The following is a 26,667-nucleotide window of genomic DNA, read 5'->3' as shown; positions in this document are numbered from 1 at the left end:
CAATAAGTGTTGATGTTTGCGCTCTACTCTACCATTTTGTTGAGGAGTTTCAACACAACTCCTATGATGCATTATACCTTTCTGTTGATAAAAGGAATCCATGATAAATTCAGTTCCATTATCACTGCGTAACACTTTCAATTTTGTTTCAAACTGAGTTTCTATGTATGCTATAAAATTCTGCAGACGTGGCCTCACTTCTGCTTTATTCTTGAGGAGTATTACCCAAACAAATCGAGAAAAAACATCTACAATGGTAAGAAAGAATCTGTGACCATTAATAGAAGAAACACCATATGGCCCCCATATATCCACATGTATCATATCAAAGGCTTTATTGCTTTTAGAATTGCTAAGAGGAAAAGGTAATCTTCGCTGCCTTGAGTAATGACATATGTCACAGGGACTTACATCTTCACAGGAGATAAAAGGAAATGCTTTAGACATCTGTTTGAAAACATCAAAAGAAAGATGTCCTAAACGAAAGTGCCATAACTTGGCATTATTCAATTTTCTAGCTACATTAATAGAAGCTTTACTCAAGGAGTTGTCAATCTTCATTGTTGTTTCCTGCTTATAATCAAGGAAATACAGCCCTTCCTTTGCATCAGCTATACCAATCATCTTCTTGGTATTTGCCTGTTGTATAGTGCACGAAGACTTGCCAAAAGTTAGATAACAAGGAATAGTTGAAGTCAGCTTTGAAACAGAAATCAAGTTGACCTTGAATTCAGGGACATACAAAACATCAACTAGTTGCAGGGTATCAGATAAGAAAATAGTTCCTGATATGTTAGTCACCACTTGAGTTCCATTAGGTATCATGATAGAGATTGGCTGTATATTGTGGATAGAATTGAAAAGAGACAATACAGAACAAATATGATTTGTAGCTCCAGTATCTAGAATCCAACAGATATTACCTGCTGTGTTACTCCAAGATGCTGATGTTGGAGTTGTATTCAACGCAGTTGTACTTGTCAGATTAGTGGAATGAACTGCTTGCTGTTCATTAGGTGGTTGGCATCCATCATCTTGCAAAAGGCTTAACAATCTCTGATATTGCCCTTAAGACAATGAAACTCCTACTTTTGAATCATCATCGAAAGTAGTTGTGTGAGTTTCTCCACCAAGTTCTTGTTGCACAAAATTAGCTGAACTATTCTGTCTTCCACCTCTTTTGAAACCAGGAGGAAAACCATGAATCTGATAACAAGTTTCAATAGTGTGGTTGGGCTTTCCACAATGAGTGCACATCTTAGTGCCACGTCCTTGGCCTCCTATATTTGGCCTAGGCCTTCCCTTTTCTGCAACAAACTTTCGGCCATAGTTCGAATTATTAGCAAAAGCATGAGATAAAGATGATTCACCTTGAGATACAGTATCGAATTGCCTTTCTTGTTGAGCAACCAAAGAAAAAGCTTGTGTGACATGAGGCAAAGGATCAATCATCATTATCTGGGATCTAACATGAGCATAGTGCTCATTCAAGCCTTTCAAGAAACGCACTGTCTGGTCTTGTTCCTTATGAGTTCGAACCATATGTATGAGCCCACAGTTGCAAGGTACTGTACATCGACACAAACGCACTGTCTGGTCTTGTTCCCAAAGAGTCTTCAACTCAGTGAAGTAGTCAGTCCCATTCATCTCTCCTTGATGAAGCTTATACAAATCTTCTTGAATTTCAGATAATCTGAATATATCAGATTGACAAAACCTATTTCTCAGATCGGTCCACACATCTGAAGCACGATTCATCCATAGAATGGATCTTTCGATTGAATTGCTAATGGATCTATGAATCCAAGCAAGAACAATGGTGTTGCATTTCTGTCAAGCAACATATGAAGGATCTTCAACAGGGGTGGAGCAATAGTTCCATCAACAAATCCAAGCTTATTCTTGGATAATAGAGCCATGCTCATACCCCGAGCCCATGTATGATAGTTCTTTCCACTCAGAGGTGGATTCACAAGAACAAGAGAAGGATTCTCGTTTGGATGCAAGAAAAAAGGATGACCTGGATTGGTCAAGTATTCTGGAATGTTATCCACCATTGCAGATGAAGAACAGAGAACAAGAAAACGATCAATGTAACATCCCCGTCTCGAGCCGGTTCAATTAACATACATATGATAAAACAGAAAACAGCGGAAGACTTAACTTCTAAAAATACGAGCTAACTTTTTCTTTTTCTTTTTAAATTCTCATTCGTCGTAAACGAAAATCGGGCAGAGTTTCCTCTATAAATCGGACAACTGGGGATTTTCCAATCCCACACAGAAGCATTTCCTGATAAACAATTTATACAAATATAATCAAATGCCCATCCATGGGCGCATGCATAACTTGGCTCAGTGCCACTATATCTAACAGCATGCAATCCAACACGTAAACATATCTGAATACTACCTCATCATATAACGTGCCTGAATACTCAAATGTACATGCATCAAACTGACAGACATGTACAAAACATATACAGGCCATATACAAAATAAAGGATCAATGTCATGATCCATCAAAGGCGGAAATATAAAATAACATGAATATACTTCCAAAAAGTAGTAGCCTACAGCCACTCAAAATTCGATCTGTCAACTGCCTCAGCCACGTGTCGCGTCCCTGCCTAGTGAGGACTCACCGGGAATCTGGGCACCTGAAAATATGTCCCCAACGAGGGGTGAGATTACAAATCTCAATAAGCTCCAGGTTTATAGAGAATTCTCTATACCCCTGGCTCACTCCTGCACGAAAGTCAGATACAGAGTATACGAATACAACATATAACATATATCATAACAGAACAGAGCATTTATCCATATCAGAGGTGTGCGCCGTCATTCCCAAGGGAGGACCCCAAGCGGAAATCAACGCACGTGTTCCCGAGGGAGGACCCCAAAGCGGAACCAGACATATCAGAGATGTACACCATTAGTCCCGAGGGAGGACCCCAAAGCGGACATCAGGGTACTATACAATCAATGGTCAGAGATTGTTACAGAAATCATATTACAGAAGTCATATCAGAGCAAAACATATCATGTTATCAAATAACTCTATATGAATGCATCTATACAAAGCATCTAAATCACAGTTATACAGTCCAACCATAGTTCACTAACCATGGTGGAGCACTCAAGCAGGAAAAGACTCCTTAAACATAGAGCTTACCTCTTGAAGCTTTACCAATACCCTTACTTGTTTCACAAGTTACTTATATATCTTCAAGAGATTCTGATTCCTTTTTAGTCCCTAGGTACACCTAGAGCAAGAATCCACAAATACCAATTAATAAAATGCCATCATGCCTAGCTTTCACATAAGGCATACATTTTATCGCTTCTTTTCATTTCTTTGCATTTTTCCCAATCCTATGCCAATACACAAGTCTAGACCTCTTTATAACCGTTGGTGTTCTTTAATTTAATCATCCATTCCCTTACGAATTTCCAACATAAATCATAGCATTTTACTTTAAAGGACCGTGGGCCTAAAATTAGGAAATCAATATATTTTTCCATGATTTCTTTTCAAACCATTTCACTTCATGACTTATCATTTTCATACTTTGAAACACACATATTTTATTAAAATAAAATATGACAACATCTTTCCCTAAACACCCTATATGTCGAATCCTTTAAGGGAATTTCCAAGGATCCTTCTCTTTTACAATACATTTTCCTCACTTAATTTAACAACTACACGTACATAAATATATAATATATACCAAGTTCCTATTTGATTTTTGGGAATCTCAAGCTCTTTAAATCCTTCAAGGCCGAAACATCAAGGGTATGTTTCAAAGGATTTTCTTTCAAATTTAACATTCTTACTAACTCATCAAATTTCCTCTTATTCAAGCACATTAAACCTTCCCAATACATACAATAAATCTTTGCGCATCACCCCTAATTACCCTATCAAGGCCGAAATCTAGGGTATGTCACCATGTGATTTTTTTCCAATTTTTATACATGTTCATATGCTTATTCCATATTCCTATATCCAACACATCATCAATTCAAATTTTAAACTAATTTATTTCACACCAACACATGCTCACAATTTCTATGACACAAACCATCAAAATAACATCATGAAAACAAAGGTTTCTTACCATTAATCAACTTCCCAAAGCCTAGAAAGCAACCTCCAAGCCAAGCTCCATCAAAAACTCACTTTTTCCACCTTGGATGAATAGTGCACGAAAATGGGGTGATGGATATCTCCCTCCACAAATGAAATCAGCTCAAATGGAGGGGTGGAATAGCTTCCTTGGATGATTTCCTATGAGATTGGTATAATGGGTCAAAGATTTGGTTGCTTAATCATGGAGAAATCAAAGAAAAATCAAAACAAGCCCTAAGCTCTATTCTCCATGGCTGTCACGGTTTGGGAGGGAAGAGGGAGAGAGAGAGTGTGAGGAAAAATGGTGACTTTGAGTCACTAAATGTACTTTTTAGCCTATGTGGCTTTACCGGATGTTTTTCCTACGCATATTTTTACTTAAACTGACCCGGAATTAACTTAAAGCTCCGAACATATTTTTATTTTTCTAAAATCATTTACATTACTTTTTATTTCTTACAAAAAAATATTCATAATTCACAGTATGATTTTTGCACCGTTTTTGACGAAATGCACTGTGAATCACTAATTGTACTTCGTTTACTTATGAAACTTAAAACTTATAAACTTATCATTTTCTTGGGCCTATATTGACTTGCTTGACATATATTGGACTTTCTTATTCTTATTTCATTAATTATTTATTTCTGGACTCTACCGGTTGCTTAAACAGCAGTACAAAATACCCGGTAGAAACACTATTCACGAGATTTTCACGGAAAGTGCCAGACTATACAATTTTTCGTTCTGAACTCATATTTGTCGTCAGAATTATCAAATTATGTCTCTAAAATTATTTTGCTCTTTTAAGCTCTACCGGTTAATTCACAAAACTGTAAATTCTCCGGCAGAACACGTTTCATAACATAGTCATGATTACAGTCAAAATACTCGGAATCACTCACTAAATCTAATTATGACATTTAAATCCTTAAATTAAATCTCTAATTAAGATTTACCATTTAGGGTCATTATAATCAAGAAGGAAGAAAATGCAGCGGAAATGGTGGATACCAGAGCTAGGAAAGCTCTGATACCATATCACAAATCAAAAGAGAGGAACTCAGAGGAGAAAATATGAACTCCATCTTATGGATTAAAACTGAAAAAAATGAAAAACTAAAAACTGAATGAGTTCTGTACTTTACATAGCTTATATATTATAAAATTAAGCTAACAGAAAGCTAACTAGTTTAACTGAGTCACGTGAGATCTGTTACTTCAAGAGCTGACTTGGCCTCCTTTATTATTTATAGTGAATCATATTCATACTTGTCCTTCTGTTCGTCTGATCAGTCAAGGATTCATATAGAAATGATTAAGTCTTAAAAGGTTGTTGCTTTGCGAACTGTAGCCTTTTCATTCATTCATACAAGACAAGATTTTCCTTTTATTTTACTTATGATATGATTTCCTTGATTCAAATATACATATATTAGTTTATCACTTGATCAAAAAATTTGGCTCACTGAAAGATTATCATCCTCTGGTTCAATCCTTAAAGCAGGTATTAGCTGTATAGGAACAAAAAAAAATTATATTTCCTTTCTAGAAAGCCACATCAATAATTTTAAAGGGATATATATGTATTATGTCACAGGAAAATTTTAGTTTTTCCTGTAGACACACATTTAGAAGAGAGAGAAAGTAAAAGTAAGAGAGAGAATAAAAAATCAATGGACCCCAACATTATTTGTGTCTGTAGGAAAAATAAAATTTTTCCTGATACATGATAGATTTATATCCCAATTTTAAATACAATGAAAGTATATAGTTGCAAGTCAACTTTACTTATATATTATACAATAATTATTATATTTATCTTGAACCTATACTTTTATGCCTTACAACTATCATTTTCGGAAAAAAATAACTCAAACAAAACTTATTTCCTTATATATTTTCGGGAAAAAATAGTAAGCGTACGAGTTCGGGTGTAGATATAACAATATTATATATTATGTGAATATAGACTCTGTGTTGCTTATGTTATTATCTATTATCGTGGGAAGAGGCAATGTCACACCTTCAAGGAACAAGCAATTCGCATTCTTTTTAGAATGGGTGAAAGAAGAGTAATTTGAGGCTACGATGTCTCCTATTATATATCATTATTTGCCATCTTTACAAAGAGGTTTGTTGAATAAATCCAATTTAACTTCTCTCTTTTCAAGCCACAACTTCCTTCATGTCTCTGAATGAACTACAAGTTAGGGGGGAAAAGTAACATGTAAAATATAGCAACAAACAAAACCACACTTTCCTTTTCCGTCTACCTATTTTTTTTTTTAATCAGTATGTCACAATAAATTTGCACATTCTTCAAGTTACTTCCTCTGGTATGTTAACAAGATTCACCTTCCTTTTCTTTCTTTGCTGTCAGTATATTGTTCAATCTTTGGTTTTGTCTTGGCATCTTTGTTCTTGGTTCGGTTAGTTGCTCTTCTAGTTCTAAAACTCATCATGTGTGGATAATTCAAATAGAATGGAATAACAGAACTCCCAGTTAATTAACTATTGTTAATTCTCTGATATATATATTATAACATTCAACTAGTGTTGTTGTAGCTTTCATTGATCACAAACTTGTGAACATAAACTAATGTTATCTGTTTATTTGAAAATTTCTTCAGAGCTCAAAATAAAGAGAAAATGGGCAAGGATGGATCCCCGAAACATTATAATCAGCTTGAATTTAGGAGAAATCGACTGACATGGATATTTGGGGTTAGTGGGCTATGTATTTTGTCTTATATAATGGGTGCATGGAAGAGTAATCCCGCACAAGCTAATCAATCTGATGTCTACTCAAAACTAGACTGTAATAGTGGGTCAACAAGCCAGTCTTCAATTCTATCATCATCTTCAAATTTAGATTTTGGAAGTCACCATCAAGTTGAGATCAATAACTCTGGAGGGGTGCAAGAGTTTCCACCATGTGACCAAACATATAGTGAATATACTCCATGCCAAGATCCTGTCAGAGGTAGGAGATTTGACCGAAACATGTTGAAATATAGGGAGAGACATTGCCCCTCCAAGGAAGAACTCCTACATTGTCTCATACCTGCTCCACCAAAATATAAGCCACCTTTCAAATGGCCTCAAAGCAGAGATTATGCTTGGTATGACAATATTCCACATAAAGAGCTTAGCATTGAGAAAGCTGTTCAAAACTGGATTCAAGTTGAGGGTGACCGATTCAGATTCCCTGGTGGAGGTACAATGTTTCCACGAGGAGCTGATGCATACATTGATGATATTAATGAGCTTATTCCGCTCACGAGTGGTAATATCAGAACTGCAATTGATACAGGGTGTGGTGTAAGTTAAATCTGTAGTCTTATCTTGATTTATTTCTATGCCTCTATTTTATTTACTTTTTCAACCTTCTTGTTTGTTTGGAACTGTGGACCTTATATTATAGTACTGTGTAAAAGATAAAAATTGCAGGACAAAACAATGCATGAAAAATGCTTAGACTAGGAGTTGTATTTATTTGGTGATTTATCCTATACTTTCCCCTATAAATCTTAAATTCAAATTAAAAGGTTATGTGTATGTTGCTAACATTTAATACATTCCTGTGGTTCTAATTGTAAAGGTAGCAAGTTGGGGTGCTTACCTTTTGAAAAGGGACATCATAGCAATGTCTTTTGCACCAAGAGATACACATGAAGCTCAGGTCCAGTTTGCATTGGAGAGAGGAGTTCCTGCTATGATTGGCATCATGGCTTCACAGAGGATGCCATACCCAGCGAGGGCATTTGATATGGCTCATTGTTCTCGCTGCCTGATACCTTGGCAGAAATATGGTATTCGTACAATCAATCATACAAGTAGTTAATTTAAGTAAATATAATAGTTAAAAGGCATAAACACTCTTTCCAACATTGTTATCTGAAAATGGAAAACATTTTAGCATTTTTAATATCATCATGCATGCTTGTTACAAGTAACAATAATTCTTTTGCATGCACTTTTAATACTCACTAAATCTCTTAATTTCCAATCCACAGATGGTATGTATTTGATTGAAGTGGATAGAGTCCTCAGGCCAGGTGGCTATTGGATTCTTTCTGGCCCACCTATTCGATGGAAGAAATACTGGAGGGGATGGGAAAGGACACAAGAAGATTTGAAGCAAGAGCAAGATTCTATCGAGGAAGTAGCCAAGCGTATATGTTGGAAGAAAGTTATTGAGAAGGATGACCTTGCCATTTGGCAAAAGCCTTTAAATCACATTGAATGTGTACAAAGTAGACAGGTTTATAAAACACCACACATATGCCAATCCGACAATCCTGACATGGCCTGGTAATTAATTCTTTATTAGGTCATTACTACTATAGGTAGGATCACTTTATATATATATATATATATATATATATATATATATATATAGGGATAGGATCCTTTGACACTGGTGTCAAATTTAAAGTTTGACACCTCAGAGAGCCGTTAGATCAAAAAAGATCAATGGTGTCACATGCTTACAAATCAGAGTCGTTGATCTTTTTTGATCTAACGGCTCTCAGATGAGGTGTCAAACTTCAAATTTGACACCAGTGTCAAAAGATCCTGCCCCATATATATATATATAAGGGAAATAATTATCTCATGCAACATAGACAAAATAGTAGAGTCCATTATTTTTTCTTTTTTTCGAAAAAGTACTGGACCCCACTATCTTGTCTCTGTTGCATGAGATAAATATCACATGCAATATGAGATTAATAGATCACTGTATATAATAAAATCTTTGGTTTTTCATACCATTTTCTTTGTTTCATTGCATTGTAAAGGTATCAAAATATGGAAAAGTGCATAACGCCATTGCCAGAAGTCAGCAGCTCAGACAAAGTGGCAGGAGGGGCACTAGAAAAATGGCCTAAGCGTGCATTTGCCATCCCTCCTCGAGTTAGTAGTGGTTCAATACCAAACATTAATACAGAGAAGTTTCAAAAGGACAATGAACTATGGAGGAACAGGATAGCACATTACAAGCATATCATTCCTCTTTCCCAAGGACGATATAGAAACATTATTGACATGAATGCTTATCTTGGTGGATTTGCAGCAGCCTTGATAAAATATCCAGTGTGGGTTATGAATGTTGTTCCCTCAAATTCAAACCATGACACTCTAGGTGCAATTTATGAACGAGGTTTTATTGGGACTTACCATGATTGGTGCGAAGCTATGTCAACTTATCCAAGAACATATGATCTCATCCATGCTAGTAATGTATTTAGCATTTATCAGGATAGGTATGTAATAAACATTTGGCCGTACATTATCTACCTCTTTAGCTTATGTTATTTCTCACCATGGTATGAAGTTTTAGGAAAAAAGAAGTATCATTTTAAAGGACACAAGTAACCTTTCAGGTGATTTACACAAAATTTGACTGATCATATTTTGTGTAAATCTGAAAAGTTTTTTTTTTCTCTCCTCAGTCACATCGCTGACGTGTAAAGTGAAAAAAAAAATAACTTTTCATATTTACACAAAATATGAGTCAGACTTTGTGTAAATCACTAAAAAAACACAAGTTACATCTTTTGTAACTACACACACTGAACCCTAAGTTTTATTATATGTTTTTTGACTGGATGAATTATTGTGTGTTGAAGGTGCAACATTACTCTTATACTACTGGAGATGGACAGAATTTTGAGGCCAGAAGGTACTGTTGTATTCAGAGAAGGAGTAGAGCTTCTCGTGAAGATTAAAACCATTACTGATGCAATGAAATGGAAAAGCAACATAATGGATCATGAAAGCGGACCCTTTAACCCAGAAAAGATTCTTCTTGCCGAGAAAACTTACTGGACTGGCGAAGCTAAAGAGAATCAAAATTAATAGATTGGGTTCTTATTACAATTAACTTTATTCTTCTGCTTCCACCTTTTTGTTTTCCCTCAAGAAATTAAATTTTAATTAGATGTTTGCTTTAATTACCTTACGTTGCTTTCTTGTCATATTCTTCTTATTTTTATTCCCGTATTAAAATGCATTAATTAAAACCTAAGAATTATTATCACGTTATTATTACCTATTTTTGTTTTTCAAAGACAAGGATCTTATCAATGCATTAACAATAAACCAATGTTAATTTCATTACTCATATAAGAATATTTTATTTTATTTTTTTCTCTCACTTGATTGATGCCACATCCAGCGGCGGACTTACGGTGTTGCATGTGTCTGCACATGCAGACACAAATATTTTAGAAAAAAAAATTTCTTCAAAGAGGTAGGTGATTTAGGTAAAGTAAAAAAAAAAAATATTTAAGAAGATTGAAAAGAAAAAAGTAAACATAAGTTCAACCATAGTAGTTAAAATCGGGATCTTCATAGTAGTTAAAATCGGGATCTTCATAGTAGTTAAAATCGGGATCTTACCTAAAATCAGAAGGAGGATAAAAAATCGTAAAACGTAAAAAAAATCGTAAAATCGTAAAAGTGTTTGAAATTTTGATGAAATCGTTTTAATTAAAAAAAACATAGAATCATAAAATCACAGATATAAATCGGGATTTTAACTAATATGGGTTCAATCCAACCAACCCCTATAATTAAAAGCTTAAATCCTATACATTTAAAATTTTCTTTAAAAAAAACTTCGGATTCTGAGTCGGCCACATCATTCATAGTAACGTGTGTTTAAAAATCTTTCATGCCAAATAGCATTGCTCGTTTAGAATATAACAAATTCTGTGAAAGTTAAAGTTTTAACTTTATACATAATGTTCTATACCATAAAATTAACAATCATAATTTATTTTAAAAAAAATATTGCACTGCAAGTTTCACATAGAGAATGGAGGTAGTACTGCAGCACGATAATCATATATAACGTTAAGCACCTTGACAATTTAATTAAACACGAGAATCGAAGCACGGGAAACCAAACACAGATTTAACACAGATAACCATTAGAAATTGCCTTATTTGTTAAAGAATTTATTAAATTTTCATCCTTTAACCAACTCTAACCAACAAATAAATTTTTGATGTTACTGTTACGTCAAAGATTCAGTACATCTCACTAATAAAAATATTACATGTCAGTTAAAGTTTTTTTTTTTTCTGTTAAATTTTTTCTCTCTTCTATGATATGTAATGCTCCTGTTAGTAAGATGCACTGAATCTATCTTGGTACAACAGTAGCACCCTTCGGCACCCCAACATATTGCCATCAACCTCAAGCTTTTAACAACAATATCTAACCAAGTTATTTATGATTGGTTCTCTTGACTTTGCTTTTATCAAACTGATATTTGCCATCAACATCAAGCCCTTCGGCACCCAACCCCACCAACGCTAATATTACATAAATACTACACACTACATTTATCAGAATCCAATACACACTACATTTATCAGAATCAAATAACGAACTCAAACCAGTGGGGATAGAAGAGCCCAGTCACAATATTACATAAATAGTACACGTACACTACATTTATCACTCAAACCAGTGGGGATTGAAGAGTAAGTAAGAAACAAATTAAAGAAGAAGTTAGCACATCTATTTCCTTCGGATAAACTTGATAGTCCAATAAATCTTTTTGTTTTGTTATAGTACAAGTCTAGTTAATTATGGTATAAGGTTAATTACTCTTAACTCTAGTTAATTATGGTTTGTGCTAAGGGTCGGACTTCTTTCTATATATTTTCTTCAACCCCGCAAGGATTATGGTGTAACTCTGTAAGGTCATAACTCTTTAAATCTTGTTATTGTTTTCTTTCTATATGTGCCTTCTTCAACCGCGGATAAAAACTAACATTTTTCATCCTTTACAGACTGCTTGAAATGCGCTCTCACACCAGATCATGCCCATTAGCTGTGTAAGGAAGCCCAAACACTTAAGGAATATCACATGTAGTGGCCCAATCTGATATGTCGTCATTTTATTGCACTGGGAAGGAAGCTATAGAATTTTCACTAGCGTCTATATCTTTTTTTGCGTGTGATCTAATTAATGGAATTTATTAGAGATATAACGTGTAAAAAAAAGTCATTCATTTAATGGCACGCTCTTTTTGCTCATCGATCAATTAATGGCACGGATCAAAATTGGGCTGGAAGCGTTAAGTATACCTTGCTGCATTTGTGGGCTGAGAATCTCCATAGCTGGTGTTTGTTTTTTCATATTCGGATAGACCCATCTGCACTAGCAAACCACTTTTGTCAAAATTTCAAATACAGCGTTGACTCTTCGAATCACTTTTTGGTAATTTTTCAGTTAGTAGAACACACAGATTAGACCCTCATTATTACATAGGGTTAGTAGTACCTTTGATAAAAAAATAACAGAATGCACTTTAAAACTCAACCAAATATAGAGGAGAATTTGTTCAGACTAAAATATTGCTATGGCTGTACACTTCTAAACTCAATAGTACGACAATGGGTTAGATATCATATCACATTAAAAAAAAAAAAAAAAAAACTACCAAGCAATAGAAAAATAACCATCTTGATTGTTTTGTGGTGCAACTACTGCGCACTTTTATGGATTGATTTTGAAGTAATGACTACTAATTAATTAAGCAGTGAAAGATCAAAATATGTTCGGAACATGTTCACCCATCACAGAGTAATGAAAATTATTTCCTAATTGTAAGATACTGGTCAAGAATAGCAAGAAAAAGATGGAAAAAAGAGAGAGAATGACGTTTATTGATGAATCCCCTTTTAGACAGCAAGAATTTTGACTGGATGAATTATTGTGTGTTGAAGGTGCAACATTACTCTTATACTACTGGAGATGGGCAGAATTTTAATTAGATGTTTGCTTTAATTTCCTTACGTTCCTTTCTTGTCATATTCTTCTTATTTTTATTCCCGTATTAAAATGCATTAATTAAAACCTATGAAATTATTATATCGTTATTATTACCTATTTTTGTTTTTCAAAGACAAGGATCTTATCAATGCATTGACAATAAAACAATGTTAATTTTATTACTCCTATAAGAAAATATTGTTATTTTGTTAATTATAAATTAGACTTATTCATTGTTCTCTATCAATTTACTTAAACATTATGTGAATAAAAGAGTTGCAGATGTTTAGAATACAATGTTACAAAAAGAATTAAATTCGTAGATCTGAAACAAAGTTTTGGTAAGCTGCATTTACCTTCCACTACTTCTCTTTTTTACCTTTTTCCCTTTAACTATTTCATTTTTTTTCTCTCACTTGATTGATGCCACATCATTCATAGTAACATGTGTTTAAAAATCTTTCATGCCAAATAGCATTGCTCGTTTAGAATATATGACAGATTCTGTGAAAGTTAAAGTTTTAACATTATACATAATGTTCTATATCATAAAATTAACAAACATAATTTAAAATAAAAAATAAAAAAAATATTGCACTGTAAGTTTCATATAGAGAATGGAGGTAGTGCAGTAGACAATGAGTAAAGATATTAGGATATACGAACAACTGGTAATAATATTGAAGGGAGCACGTGAAAGGAGTGAAAAGTAATATTATACATAGCTGGAGGAAGTTCAAGGGACTAAGGGTGTGCGGCCAACTTTCACTATCGGGTCAAAGCATAACCCAGTAAACTAAGTACTTCACAGAAAAAATTGCAGATTCATGCTATGTGATTGATTAAGAGCAGTTCCCTTTAAATGGAAAAAAGAAAAAGACAAATAATAGATAGGAGTAGTTATATAAAAACTTAGAAAACAGAGACATATAAAATGTTAAAAACTTAAAAGCAGTCTCAGCCCCATCAAAAGATATAAACGAATATGCAAACCAAAAGAAAGAACCCTACTACCAGACAGCACATCTTCCACTCAATTAATCCCAATTCGAACGCAGCCTTCAACTTCACCGATCCCATTTTCGAACTTTGGTTTTATACTTCTGTTCATTTGGGTGAAAAGGTAGGAATTAAGTTAGACGTTCCCAAACATGAGAGAAAAACTTAGCACATTGTCAAAAAGTTCCAAAATTGATAATAGTTGTAGTAATACTATGCTAGGCAGTTTGCATCTGTGATTGCTTAACGAATGATTTTTTTTATTTTTTAATCCATTATGGCCTATGGGACCAACAAGTCCAATTAAGGACGTGTATAGATTGATACCAATAGTGGAACATCTTGAAGTGATACACTAATGAGATCCACCTGCAGAGGAAAAAGAATCCAAAATATTATGATGCTTCTGTTGCCGAATTTACCAAACCTTATAATGAATCAATTACCACCTTTTTTCCTAATATTACCATACAGGTACGACTTTTCTTTTATTAATTGAAGGTCAAAACTGGATAACCTTGAGAAATTTCTTAGTGGCTGAATTTATGCCCTATATTGATCCGACCCAGGAGTATGTCCGTCCCCAGGGTACATGCGGTGCAAACGCACATAAACGGCAAAAGTTATCGTCCATGATCTCATTCCATCTTGCTTTCAGAAGCTATACATAAATATAATGCTAATGCATGCATGTATTACATACACGATATCCTCTTTACTAAGTCAGAACAGACATCCAGTAAACAGAAACCGAATAAGCAAAAAGTCTCCAGATAAGATTTTCATTTTTTATCTTCAGAAGAAAGAAATAAAACACACAAAAACACAAAGCTATTATATAGTCTCCCTTCACTACCGGAGTCTTATCTTCCCCCCAAATTTTCCAGTCTATGTTTTTATGACTTCCTTTTTTCATTTGCTTTCCCAGGATCAGTCAGCAGTCATTGGTTGAGTGATGCAACACCTAAACCGGGCCTTCCGAACTGTTGTCAAGATCTCAGTCTCCGCATTCTCAAGCATTCCTACAATTTCAGCAAATGGTGGCCTAACATCAGGATTGGGATCCCAGCATCTTGTCATGATATCACGGAGAACAGGTAGGCAATCATTCGGTATGATTGGGCGAACATTTTTGTTGACAACTGCAAATGCTGCCTGCACTGCTGTCATGTTCTGAAACGGAAGCATACCAGTGATGAGTTCCCAAAGAACAATTCCAAAGCTATATACATCCACTTTTTGTGTGTAAGGCCTATGCTGGATCATCTCCCTGCAGCAGATCAGTAAATAACATATTTAAATATCACATCAAAATAATATTTTAATAAAAATTAAAACAGTTAAAACCAATTATGCATTTCAGCACTTCAAAAAAGTTGGTTCATATTAGCCAAAAATAAACAATAAATCATGAACAATAAAAAATAATATCTCTGATGCTGACATGATTAGATTAATATCTTACACAATTGAGGAATGGAGCTGCCCATATATTTTCTAATAATAGGTTCTAAATTAATTGCATAAATCTCCTTAATACACTTATCGAGTACTAGCTAGTTCTAGACAGCTAACAGCATATTTCATTCAATAGAAGAACAATAGTATTACAATGAAATAAGAAAAACAAGGAATGAATATGGTAAAGATATCATCCCCCCACCCCCCCAAAAAAAAAGAAGCAAGAAAGAATTAAAGCTACAGAACATTCCAATTCCTCTGAATGTCCGACAATGAAATCTTCATAAATATTGACCTTTGAACAGCATAGGAGAATCGATCAAAATAATGTAATCTCAAAGCAAATCTAAGGGTTAAAGTTTTCCCATAAAAATTCAAGCATTTGCCTCCCAACCAAAAAAGACACCATAGAATAGCATATAAAGCAGGTCATTAAAACACTTTACTTCTCACTCCTGCAAGCCCTGTGGGTATACCCAAGATTCACTGGAAAGTTAACAAAGTTATTAGAAAAGAATGTCCCAAAATGAAAAAGATTCCAGTTCCTTCCACATGATTTCCAGAAAAAGTTTCAATATTATTGCAACTCATCAACGCTCTAGTTTTCTGCTACAAGCACCATGGTTGCTATGACATACCTCACTCACCACAAGAAGAAACTAAATAGTGAATCCCAATAAACAAGATAGAGCAGAAAATAATTACCAAAACCATGTGGTCTTAAAATTTCTTATCACAATAATAAAATTTCTTTTACCATCCCAATCTTATTTTCCGCTATTTTCATCCTCTCCCTTAGTTGTTTTTCTATTGCTTCTCTCTTTTCATTATAATAGGGCAACCTGGTCCTATAAACTTCCCACTCTCTGTAGGGTCCAGAATGGTCTATAGTGACTAATCTTTCTTAGCAATTACAAAAGATGAACTACATGAATCCAACCTCTGACCTTTGGGTCACATGGCGACAAAATCAACTGTGGTTCAACATCCTTGTCTATAACTACAAGCATGTTTCCCTTTTTGTTTTGCATAGAATATATGTAATGTCAAAACACCTAAAGAATAACAACAATAAACACAAGCCTTAATTCTAAGTATTTGGAGTCAGCCACAAGAAACCATAATCTTAACCGTTCAGAATCCTCCATATAGATACTATGTTACCATTTCTGTAACAAGACAAAATCATATTGCATAATACAGTTAAAGTAACTAATCAAACAGTATAATGGCACAAATCAAGCTAACACTCTAAGAGCCGTGCATTAAATATTACCGGTACATATAACGTGCATGTAATCAATATCAAACTTATCTTAAAGCACAAAGGTCCAAACCAAAAAACAATTACTCGAACCTATTTCAAACCAGAAAACAAAAAAGTGGTCAAAAAATTACAACACGGCAAATTACACACCCAATGTAGACAGAACCCAAACATTTCACCTCATCATGCAATAACTGTTATCAGTCAAGACAAGATAGTATCTACAACAAGATATGCATGTGAAAATGCAGACATGTCATAGGATATGCCCATAATCAAACAAAGGGTTTTCATATTTCATAACACTACTATGATATTGTAGACTGTAAACTCCAAAGCTACAGCTCAAGGCATGATTATGCAGGTTGCTATATATTAAAACAGGCTGCCAATGCATCAAGCTTCCACCACTATGACGTCTGGAGAGGGTTAGATGTATACAGCCATATGCCTATAATTGGAGAGAATTTTTCCGTGACTAGATCTCGTGATCACCAGGTCACAGGGCAGCAATCTTAAAGGTCTGTACACAACAATCGCATCACAGATAGATGCACCGAGTAAAATTACGTTAATCAGGTCTGTTAGACAGCAATTAGCAAACCGAAAAAGAATAAAGAGCAAAAAGGATTTATCTTTAACAGCCAACAAATAGATTCCTTTAATTAATATTTTCTCCTTTAACCAAGGAAAGAGAGAGCTAATCAACACGTTATCAAAACTTTACTACTTTCTTTCATTTGGCTATAAAGCAATCCTTGAGTAAATATGCATTCAACTCGGAAGATTTTTCAAGAAGCATGTCAATATATTGGTAAGATTAAAAAGATAATGCAATTAAAACAAAAAAATCTAATTTCACAGCTAATATTACAAAATTTATTATCTTTGAGATCGTATGAAATGGTGATAATAATGGTAAAGCAGTAGGAATTTACCCCCTTATTTATTAGTAACCTCCAACTCAAAATCTAAAGAACTTCACATTTTCACCCTATCAAATATGCTTAGTTAATGTAGGGTTGAAGCACAAATTGTTTAAAGGGACAATATAGGCCAACAGCCAGATCACCCAAAAATGGGTCACAGGAGAGAAAGCATGATGGTATATTTCTTTAACTCCAATCTATCCTTACCTTGAAGGAAACACACGTGAAGATGAAAGTTATCTTCATCTTACCCCATCCTGTCTACCTTATTTCAAGTTTGACTTGCCATATCTGTTATGACCCGTATTAGGAATAGGGGGCAACTTACAGCTTGGCAAGTATATTACCGCAGGGTGAAATATACCTTAGATAGTGGTTAGTTCTGTTGAGGGCAGTTAGTAGCAGCCCAGGGTAAGTGGTAGCAATTAATAAGGCAGTTATTATGCCATTAGAGAGTTACGAGGGAAACCCATACAGTGTATATATAAGGGAGGTTAACCCCTATTGATAGATACTTTTTGATATTTTGTTGTAGAACTGAGGCTTTACCCAGTGCGAAGGAGAATTCCCTTGTAAGAGGATTTACTCTTGTATTCGTTCATTGGTCATGCATCAATAATACGACTATTTTCTCTTATTTTCCCTTTCTTTCCTTCTTCCCAAACCCAACACCACAATTCTTACCTTTTGAGAATCTAGGGCCATAACAATATCATTCTAATATTCAAATAACAAACACATAAAAGACCTAAACATACAGCTGTTTTGAGCATCTAAAGCCAAATACAAGAAACAAAACCCATTCTGCCACAATTGCCCCTAGTAAATACCAACAAGTGCCATAAACAACTTAACTTCATTACCCAAGCTTAGTGACTTACCCCAAAGCCACAACAAGGTTACCTACTCAAAACCAAGCTATGGCAAAAGAAAATGTCACTTCTGAAGCCAAAGCTCTTTTAATTCATTTCACTCTGATAAACCCTTATTATCAGTGGAGTGTGGTGTTTAAAACATTAGGCACAGGCGTAGTGGAAGAGCAGGAGACGTAGTGGAGCCTTAGGGTGCCACGTAGAGTAGTAGGAATAACAGAATTTTGTCAGGAAAAATAATAAAGAGTAGAGTAGGGAAGAATAGGAGTAAGAAAGAATTTGGTGAATAGTAGTGTGTGGGTTGCTGTGAGGTGCTTGAGAAGAGAGGAGGGGGGGGGAGGGGGGGGGGCTCGGCCAGAGTAGCTGGTTCGTGTTTTTTTTTTTTTATCTGTTTTGTTTCCTTCCTGACTGGCACCTATCACACTCTCACGCTCAGTTTGACTTGCCCAACTTCTGATTGACATGGACTAGTAATTAATTTTTTATTGGAACAAATACATATGTACAATGGATTTGTATGATGAATGAGCAATAGGTTTTAACACATGATAGGATTTAGCTGCTTGCCAGCAGAGAGTAACACATCTACACAAATATATCAAGTTACCGAGAAGTGAGAACACACGCAAAGAAAACTTTTCTCGCATGAGATTTGCAAATTATTCCAGCCAAACTTTCTAAGTTCAGACCACATGTTTAATTGTTCATGCAGTGTGGATGCAAAATAAATATATCATTTTCCAAGCAAGGAATGGGGTAGGCTGGGGAGCACGAAAGCAAAACAGAAATTAGATGCGAAAAATATTGAAGGCATCATCATTAAAAAGAACTTGTCAGCCCTCAACCATGACTGAGTACAGTCAAAAGAAAAACAAAACAGTCTAAAAAGAATATAAATAATGGGAAAAGTGTGTGTCATTTTAAAGGATGTAAAGTTGTGTCATTTTAAGAGAGAGAAAGAGATAAATAAAGGAGGAGAGAGAGTTAACAAAAAAAAATAAAGGTGTGGGTCTCACCTCTTTAAGAGAGTTAAAGAATATAAGTTGTGTCATTTAAAAGGATAAACATTTTTCCCATAAATAATATCTAGGATCCGAAAACAGGATCAGCATTTTTAAACTGCAAACGCCCACGGTAACTTCCATTAATGGCAACTTCTCGAAACTGGCATTATCACCAGAAATTGCTTCTAAACAAATGATAGGCCCAAGCTGCACTTTAAATACTTGGCCACAATTATCTTTTCTGTTAGTCCAATGCAGTGCAGACATTCCCTTACCCGTTGAGTCAAAACAAAAGAGACAGAAGGAGATTTCCTCCACTTCTTGATACACAAAAGATAATGATGAGAATACAGTGTGAGAATGTGATTAAAAGAAATTTGTCACAATTATATTCTAGAACAAATATTAAGCTAAAACTAAAAAAAAAAAAAAAAAAAAACAAGATTAACCTGCTCCGCCAATAAGCAAGGCTAGATGAAAACAACAAATTGGACACCAAGAATATACAACTAATAACAAAATAGCACAATTCCTGTTTCAGCAGTATTTTCCATTTCCGTTCAGGATCACAAACAACTAATTATGAATAAAGAAAACAAGAAATTGATCCCTAGAAAAAAAGGATCAATTGTTTTTTAGCAGCACTTAAATTTTAGCAATCTTTCCTTCAATAAATATCTACTTTTGTTCCAAAAACAAAATTTCAGAAACATGAAGCCAGAATGCATATCAAATTTAATATCAAAAGAAAAAAGAACAGTAAATAATCTTACGGAGCCATCCAACGGTATGTTCCAGTTTCAGGTGTCATTCCTTCAGTTTGCACCTCAATCCGAGCAACTCCAAAGTCGGCAATTTTAATTGATTTGTCACCAAAAATCAAAAGATTGTCAGATTTCAAGTCCCTGTGGATGAACCCAAGGCCATGAACATATTCCATCCCCCGTGCAACATCCAGAGCTTGTTTGACAGCCAATTTGAGGGGGACTGATCGGTTTTGACGCTTCATTAAAAACTGTCGAACTGAACCGCCTTTGGCATACTCAGTTACAATGCACCATACCATTGGCTTACGGCACGCACCAATGAAACGAACTATGTTGGGATGCTTTAGCGTAGCCAGCATTGTGACCTCCTGCTGAAATTGCTGTTCCATCAACTGAGCCTTTGCTGGATCATTTTCAGGCCTCTCCAAGATCTTGATAGCAACATCTTCACCATTGTAAGTACCCCTATAGAGTTTCCCAAAAGCTCCTTGAGCAAAAGCCTCACCCATATTAAGTTTCCTTAAATCAATTGTCCAATCATCAAAATTGCGAAGCCCCTCAGTCGGAGAACTGTTGTCCATTAGAGCTTGAGCTAAAGCATCATCACTCAAAGCATGTGTAACTCTTCCCCGACGATTGACACTATGTGCCACAGAGTAGTTATCATTGGCACGCCTCCGCAGCCCTTGGTGGTCCAACATGCGAGTATGGGAATCATTGGACCCAACACTGCTATTATCAATGGACATCGCAACAGAGCCTCCACCATTACTTGTTTGCAAGCTCCCAATGCTGTCAATTGACATATTGGTACCCTCCCCAAGCTTATGGTAAAAGCCTTGAGAAAAATCATAGTAGTTATTGTGTTTGTTGAGGTCTATTATTCCAGGGAACTTTGAGCCACCGTCCAACATTTTTCACACAGAAGAGCAAAGCCTCCAAGTCTTGTTATTTCTTCAGCATCAGAAATTGTAAATTAAACCTCCTGGGAAAAACCCTAGTACCAAAATAAAACCACAGAAGTTTTTCTCATTGTAATAAATAACTTTCAATTACAGCAACAAAGGCAACCCACCCACCCCCACCTTTTACAATCCCGGGATTTATGACAAAAGAAGAGCCGATCTAGTTAACATCACCAAATTAAAAACCCTAGTAGTATCCCACGTCATCATTTAATTCAAAACTGGGAATCAAATGCATATGACGCAAGCTGTTGAAAAGAAAAAGGAAAAACAGTAAAATAAACATAACGCTCTATAAAAATAACTTGGAATAATAAACCATCAAAGATTAGATTTAGGGGCATATCCTTGTGCAAATCAACGCAGAATAAGACTTCTCTGGAACATAATCACTTTTCAAAAGAACAAAAAAAAAAAAAATCCCTGCTAAGAGACCATAAGTTCCACTAGCTACAAATTCATCATATATCATATACAAAAGCAAGCGAAATTCAAAGAGAAATTGTCAAAATAACAAGGAGAAAGAGCAAAAAACACCCACAAGATACAAACGAACTCCAGAATTAAAAAAAATAAAAAAAAAATAGATATATATCCAAAATAATCAAAGCCCTCAAATCAGCTTATTAAACAAATCCAGACCGTATATGGACGAACTCCTCACTGATCTTACAGAAAAAGGGTGAGAAACAGTGAAAACCCCAAAAGAACCCTAAAATCCGAAAACTCCAGAACCAAAAGATTAGTAAGAGACGGTGCGACACGTACCTCAACGAAGAGGGCTTGGCTTAAACCTATGCGAGTTCTGGTGATAGAGTAGTCGAAGAGAGAAAAACGAAATGGAAAAATGGACAAGATTGGAAGCCCGAGAGACCAGAGAAATAGCAGAGAAAAATGAAACGGATGACTTTCTTTTTAGTTTTTTAAGAAAATATATATATATTTATGGGAAAAAGAAGTATAATGTTGTAGGAAAATGTTTAGGTAATGTTATAGAGATAGAGATGGTGGGACCCACGCTTGTTTTCAAAAATCAAAAAAATAAACAAGTGTGGGTCCTACCATCTCTATCTCTATAACATTACCTAAATATTTTCCTACAACATTATACTTCTATTTCCCTTTATGGGAAAAAGAAGTATAATGTTGTAGGAAAATGTTTAGGTAATGTTATAGAGATAGAGATGGTGGGACCCACGCTTGTTTTCAAAAATCAAAAAAATAAACAAGTGTGGGTCCTACCATCTCTATCTCTATAACATTACCTAAATATTTTCCTACAACATTATACTTCTATTTCCCTTTATATATTTTCTTTTATTATGCCTAGTCTTTTTCTTCTTCGACTTCTAACATTCTAAAAAGTCTTCATTGCTTGTTTTTTCTTCACTTCTTTTATATTCTTTTTTTAATATTTCTCTCCCATATTTTAAGCACTCTTCACGGCATGCTCGAGCTAGTATACACTACGGGCAGTTCCACTCTGCTATGCGTTCTTACGTTTTTTTTGACTTTTTTTTTTTTTTTTTTCCAGAACCTACCCTGGGCCATCGCCATCGTCATCGCTAATTTGTACTCTTTCTTTTTACCATGAAAGCTAAAATTAAATGCTGAATATAGCCTAGAGGTGGGTACAGTTGGCATTTGGTTTACATCCTGAATTCAAACTCCGTCAATTGATGTGAAGATTTTATTAATGAATGATAAGAAAATTTTCAATGGGGTTTTCTCTAATTCTAGTAAGATATTGATATCTAATTTTATTTAAATTTTTGAGAAACAGAAAATAAATGCTGAATATATAAAAAACATATACATTTATTGATAAATTAAATGTGTGGTAAATGTCTCTGAAAGAAATATGTTATATAAGTGCACACTCTCGAGGTGGACCCAGCTTTTACAGAATTACTTTACATATTTTTTTTATTTTAATATACATTTTTTCTTATATCTGCGGTTTTTGTTGGATTTATCAAAAGAAACGCCTTAAAAAAGGGCCTGACCAAAACGGTAGAATTTGAAATTTAAAATGAGAAAAAATTCATTTGTCAAAAATTATTGGGTGTAAAAAATCTAACCAATGTGAGCAATGTTTCATACTATACTTTTGTTAGTATAAGCGCACACAAAATATTATAAGGAGCATTCGGTAGAGGAGAAATTTTTTTTTATCCAGAAATTTCAATTTTCAAAAATATAATTTTTACATTTAGTTTATGATAATATCTGAAAATTAAAAATTTTAAAAAAATTAATTTCCCGGGAATCCGGAAAAAAAACCATGTACCAAACGCCCCCTAAGTCTAATAACTCTCTTTATAAAAATTACATAGATTTAATCAGGAAAAAACTATTCTTATGTTACATGAAATAAATTTTTTCTCTTACCCATCCTTCGATAACTGTGCCACATTTTTTTTTCTTTTATTTTTTTATTTTTTCAAGTGATGAACCCACAAATTTATCTCTATTACATGAGATATCTTATCTTTTTTAATATAAAATTAATAAAACTCATTTAACAATTACAATAATAAAGACACAATGGATGAAATTAATGTTTTGAGGAAATATTTAACTCTGACATAGTTTATAGTTGTGTCTAAAAAAATTAGGCTAACTCACGAACTTTGAGCTTCTTCACTAAGAGATTCTTGTGTTTTATAAAGTAACACTTTTTATTCAAGTATTTTTTTTCAATCACAATTGTTCGATATGGCTCATATTTCGCGCATGCTTTGATCTGTTGTATTTTTTTCTTTAATTGTTTGAGATTGAGCCAATAAATAATTGTTGTTAAGGTTTCTAAATCATATTTATATTCTTCATATAAACTGAGTAACTTATAAATAGTGTCGATAAAGAGAATATATTATAGACAAGTTGGACATAGTCTACATTTGATGAACCAAGATTAATTCATAGTGTCCACTCTTCTTCATTTTTTCTCTACTGTTTTTTATTTGTGTGTTGTGTGATTCCAACACAATTTTGTATCACCGTAGTTTTAATTTATGTATTTTCTTATTCAATTTCTCTTCATCAAAATTGTTATATTTGGATCAATTATTAATTCGGTTGAGATATTAAATCACTAGTTCAATAGGTAGCCGTTGATTCAATCATTTAAACTAAATTTATATAATAGTATGTAATATTCAATATATTAACAATAATATTATGACTACCACATGGTTTTGGCATAGTGGTATATGTGAGAGATATCCGAAAAAATCAATCTCATAGCTTTCCATACAAGATAGTAATTAAGCTTGTATATTTGTAACCCTTGCATGAATATATATACAAAGTGGCCGAGTCAGTATAGCAATCGTAATTAATTTTTAAAAATCAGCTTATAAATTAATTATGGTTATTTAAACATGAATAATTTTCAAAAATTATTCGGGACCAAGATACCATCATGCCCTAATGTGGCTCCGCCACGAAATAGTGCATAATGAAACATCAATGAATTATTGTACTCAAATTTTGTTGTATATCTTCTAATATTTTACAAAATAATATAACTTTTATGCGAGTTCATACAAGCTATTTGACCATTTTGCTCTTGATTAAATAAAAAATAATCACTTTGCCCCGTTCCAAAACTATACACTGATTTATCCCTGTTTAATTGATTACATGTATATTTAATCGATTAACTTTTGAAAATTCATTTTAATCTACTACTTAATCGATTAAGTGTCGAATATTCATTCTCTTCGCTCGTGCTTATCGCACCAAAGTACATCTTCCTCCTCACTCAAGTATTCATTTCACATATCCATCGACAGTGCATCTTCAAGGCTGAGTTACGACGCTGAAGCTCATCTTCATCACTAGACATACAATATTTATAATAACATCCATAACCATTTTAGTATCTAAACATTGGTTTTGGTTGTGTCTTGTTGTATTATGGCATCATTAATACTTCTAAAATGTTGAATGAATAGCCAATTTTTCCTCCATTCCAAGAATATTTTCGTCATAGCAACTCCTGCTTGCTGGCGCACACTTAATATACAACATTTTCAGTTCACCTGTTTTGCAAAAAACCATCAAAAAAGTCATGTAAATGAATCAATAGAGCCATAATTCAGAATAAAAAATATATTGGATTTTTAAGAGAGAGAAAGAATGAGAGACATGTTTACCCGAGGTTGATGAAGCACAGAGCGAGACGAGGATGAAAAAAAAAAGAATGCAAGAGAAGCCATGCTCTGTTTCAGAGAGAAGCCGAGAATGCAAAACTGAGTAAGAAAGAGTTGCAATTAGTCGAATAAAATAAATTTTCGACAGATGATCGATTACATATATCATGTAATCGATTAAATAGGGACAGATATGTGTATAGTTTTGGAACAGAAATAAAATCATTATTTTTTATTTAATTAAGAGTAAAAGGGTAAAAAAGTCTGAGTTCATGCCATACAAATTTATTAAAGATGGATTTTTTTTTTATGGTTATCTTGGACAAATTAAGATGGTAAAGCAAGTTAATATGTTTCATGTCAACTTAAATAATGTGTTATGCATTGATATTTCTAAAAGATAGATTGAAAATATTATTTGGTTTTAATTTTTTGACAAATTTGTAAGTTGACAATTCAATTAGTAAATAAATAAATAAAAATTAAAGGTCTAATTGTAATGTCGTGATTCACATGGCAACTCAACATATTAAAATGATAATAAATATGTGCCAATCATATGGATTCATGTTTTTATGTCTCTTTTTTTAGCCCCATGCTTCTTGAAAGAGGGATAAAGTGTTTTCATTGGAAGAGTCATGTAGTTTGATAACAAACCAACATGATTTAATTATATTTTAGTTACTTCGTCATTTAGTTTGTTTAGATTAATATATACTAAAGCTATGAGATTTTTTCCATCTTTCTCACGAGGGCTTTGCCTCACAAGTCAATAAAGGCAACCACACCTCCAACATATCTCTCTCTAAAAGTCATCTATATATTTCATATAAACTCATTTTTATGATTCCAAAAGTAAAGAAAATCCATTTGGAGAGGGTCAGCAACAACATCACAACAATGTTGATCTTCATATATAGCCACACATTGGCCTCAATACTCATTGTTGCCTCTAGCATCTGGCCGCTAGCATCAAGTTAATTAGCTATTAAGTACATACAACTTATGGTGAACCATTGTGATCCTTAGCATCCGTATCATGCTTGTTTCCTTAACTAGCTTTGTGGGTGCTTACTGGATCCATCAAGCTCTCTTAACACTTTACCTTTTAATTTCTGCATGGCAATACCCTTATCTCTCCTATACAGGTTACTATATGTTCCCTTTATTAGTTAGTGAACTTTTTTTCTCCTTCGTTATATATTTTGAAATATAAGCCATAACCGATCATGTTATTAGTGCTTATTCTTATTATTGAACCTTGCATTGTGCTATCGGTCGACGTCGTGAACTTGTACTATACCAAGTCAC

At 34.1% G+C, this 26,667-nt stretch overlaps 2 protein-coding genes and 1 long non-coding RNA gene across 4 annotated transcripts; 1 reads left to right on the top strand and 2 right to left on the bottom strand.

Moving 5' to 3' along the window:
- Nucleotides 1-2,592: 2,592 nt before the first annotated feature.
- LOC133293069 (uncharacterized) lies at nucleotides 2,593-4,277 on the bottom strand. The gene is made up of 3 exons (XR_009749008.1): nucleotides 4,124-4,277; nucleotides 3,175-3,265; nucleotides 2,593-2,659 (listed from the first exon to the last, which is right to left on the bottom strand). It is a non-coding gene; the product is annotated as an uncharacterized LOC133293069 (long non-coding RNA).
- Nucleotides 4,278-6,786: 2,509 nt separating this feature from the next.
- LOC133293113 (probable methyltransferase PMT18) lies at nucleotides 6,787-9,999 on the top strand. Its single transcript, XM_061491648.1, has 5 exons — nucleotides 6,787-7,458; nucleotides 7,739-7,949; nucleotides 8,154-8,451; nucleotides 8,940-9,404; nucleotides 9,771-9,999. Exons 1-5 carry the CDS (start codon nucleotides 6,787-6,789, stop codon nucleotides 9,997-9,999), a joined length of 1,875 nt encoding a protein of 624 aa, XP_061347632.1.
- A 4,545-nt stretch (nucleotides 10,000-14,544) lies between these two features.
- LOC133293086 (serine/threonine-protein kinase STY13-like) lies at nucleotides 14,545-22,101 on the bottom strand. 2 transcript variants are annotated; one of them, XM_061491614.1, is made up of 3 exons: nucleotides 21,965-22,101; nucleotides 20,238-21,228; nucleotides 14,545-15,201 (listed from the first exon to the last, which is right to left on the bottom strand). In XM_061491614.1, exons 2-3 carry the CDS (start codon nucleotides 21,143-21,145, stop codon nucleotides 14,862-14,864), a joined length of 1,248 nt encoding a protein of 415 aa, XP_061347598.1. In that variant the 5' UTR covers nucleotides 21,146-21,228; nucleotides 21,965-22,101; the 3' UTR covers nucleotides 14,545-14,861. The 2 variants fall into 2 exon arrangements, with proteins under 2 accessions (XP_061347598.1, XP_061347599.1); XM_061491615.1 differs by having other exon boundaries at nucleotides 20,238-21,185; nucleotides 21,965-22,093.
- Nucleotides 22,102-26,667: the final 4,566 nt, after the last annotated feature.

This window comes from Gastrolobium bilobum, unplaced genomic scaffold, assembly GCF_033153095.1.
Source record: "Gastrolobium bilobum isolate Gb01-03AN ecotype WA unplaced genomic scaffold, APGP_CSIRO_Gbil_v1 utg16185, whole genome shotgun sequence".
Lineage (NCBI taxonomy): Eukaryota > Viridiplantae > Streptophyta > Magnoliopsida > Fabales > Fabaceae > Gastrolobium > Gastrolobium bilobum.
The sequence above is the reverse complement of the archived record's forward strand: the minus strand, read 5'-3'. Positions and strand labels throughout refer to the sequence as shown.

Bases quoted from the DNA above. Each gene is read 5' to 3' on its own strand.
- LOC133293113 (XM_061491648.1), top strand. From the start codon at position 6,787: ATGGGCAAGGATGGATCCCCGAAACATTATAATCAGCTTGAATTTAGG. The intron at 7,459-7,738 runs GTAAGTTAAATC...CTAATTGTAAAG, and splicing joins CAATTGATACAGGGTGTGGT to GTAGCAAGTTGGGGTGCTTA. The intron at 8,452-8,939 runs GTAATTAATTCT...TGCATTGTAAAG, and splicing joins GACAATCCTGACATGGCCTG to GTATCAAAATATGGAAAAGT.
- LOC133293086 (XM_061491614.1), bottom strand. From the start codon at position 21,145: ATGTTGGACGGTGGCTCAAAGTTCCCTGGAATAATAGACCTCAACAAA. The intron at 15,202-20,237 runs GTAAGATTATTT...GATCTGCTGCAG, and splicing joins ACATACCGTTGGATGGCTCC to GGAGATGATCCAGCATAGGC.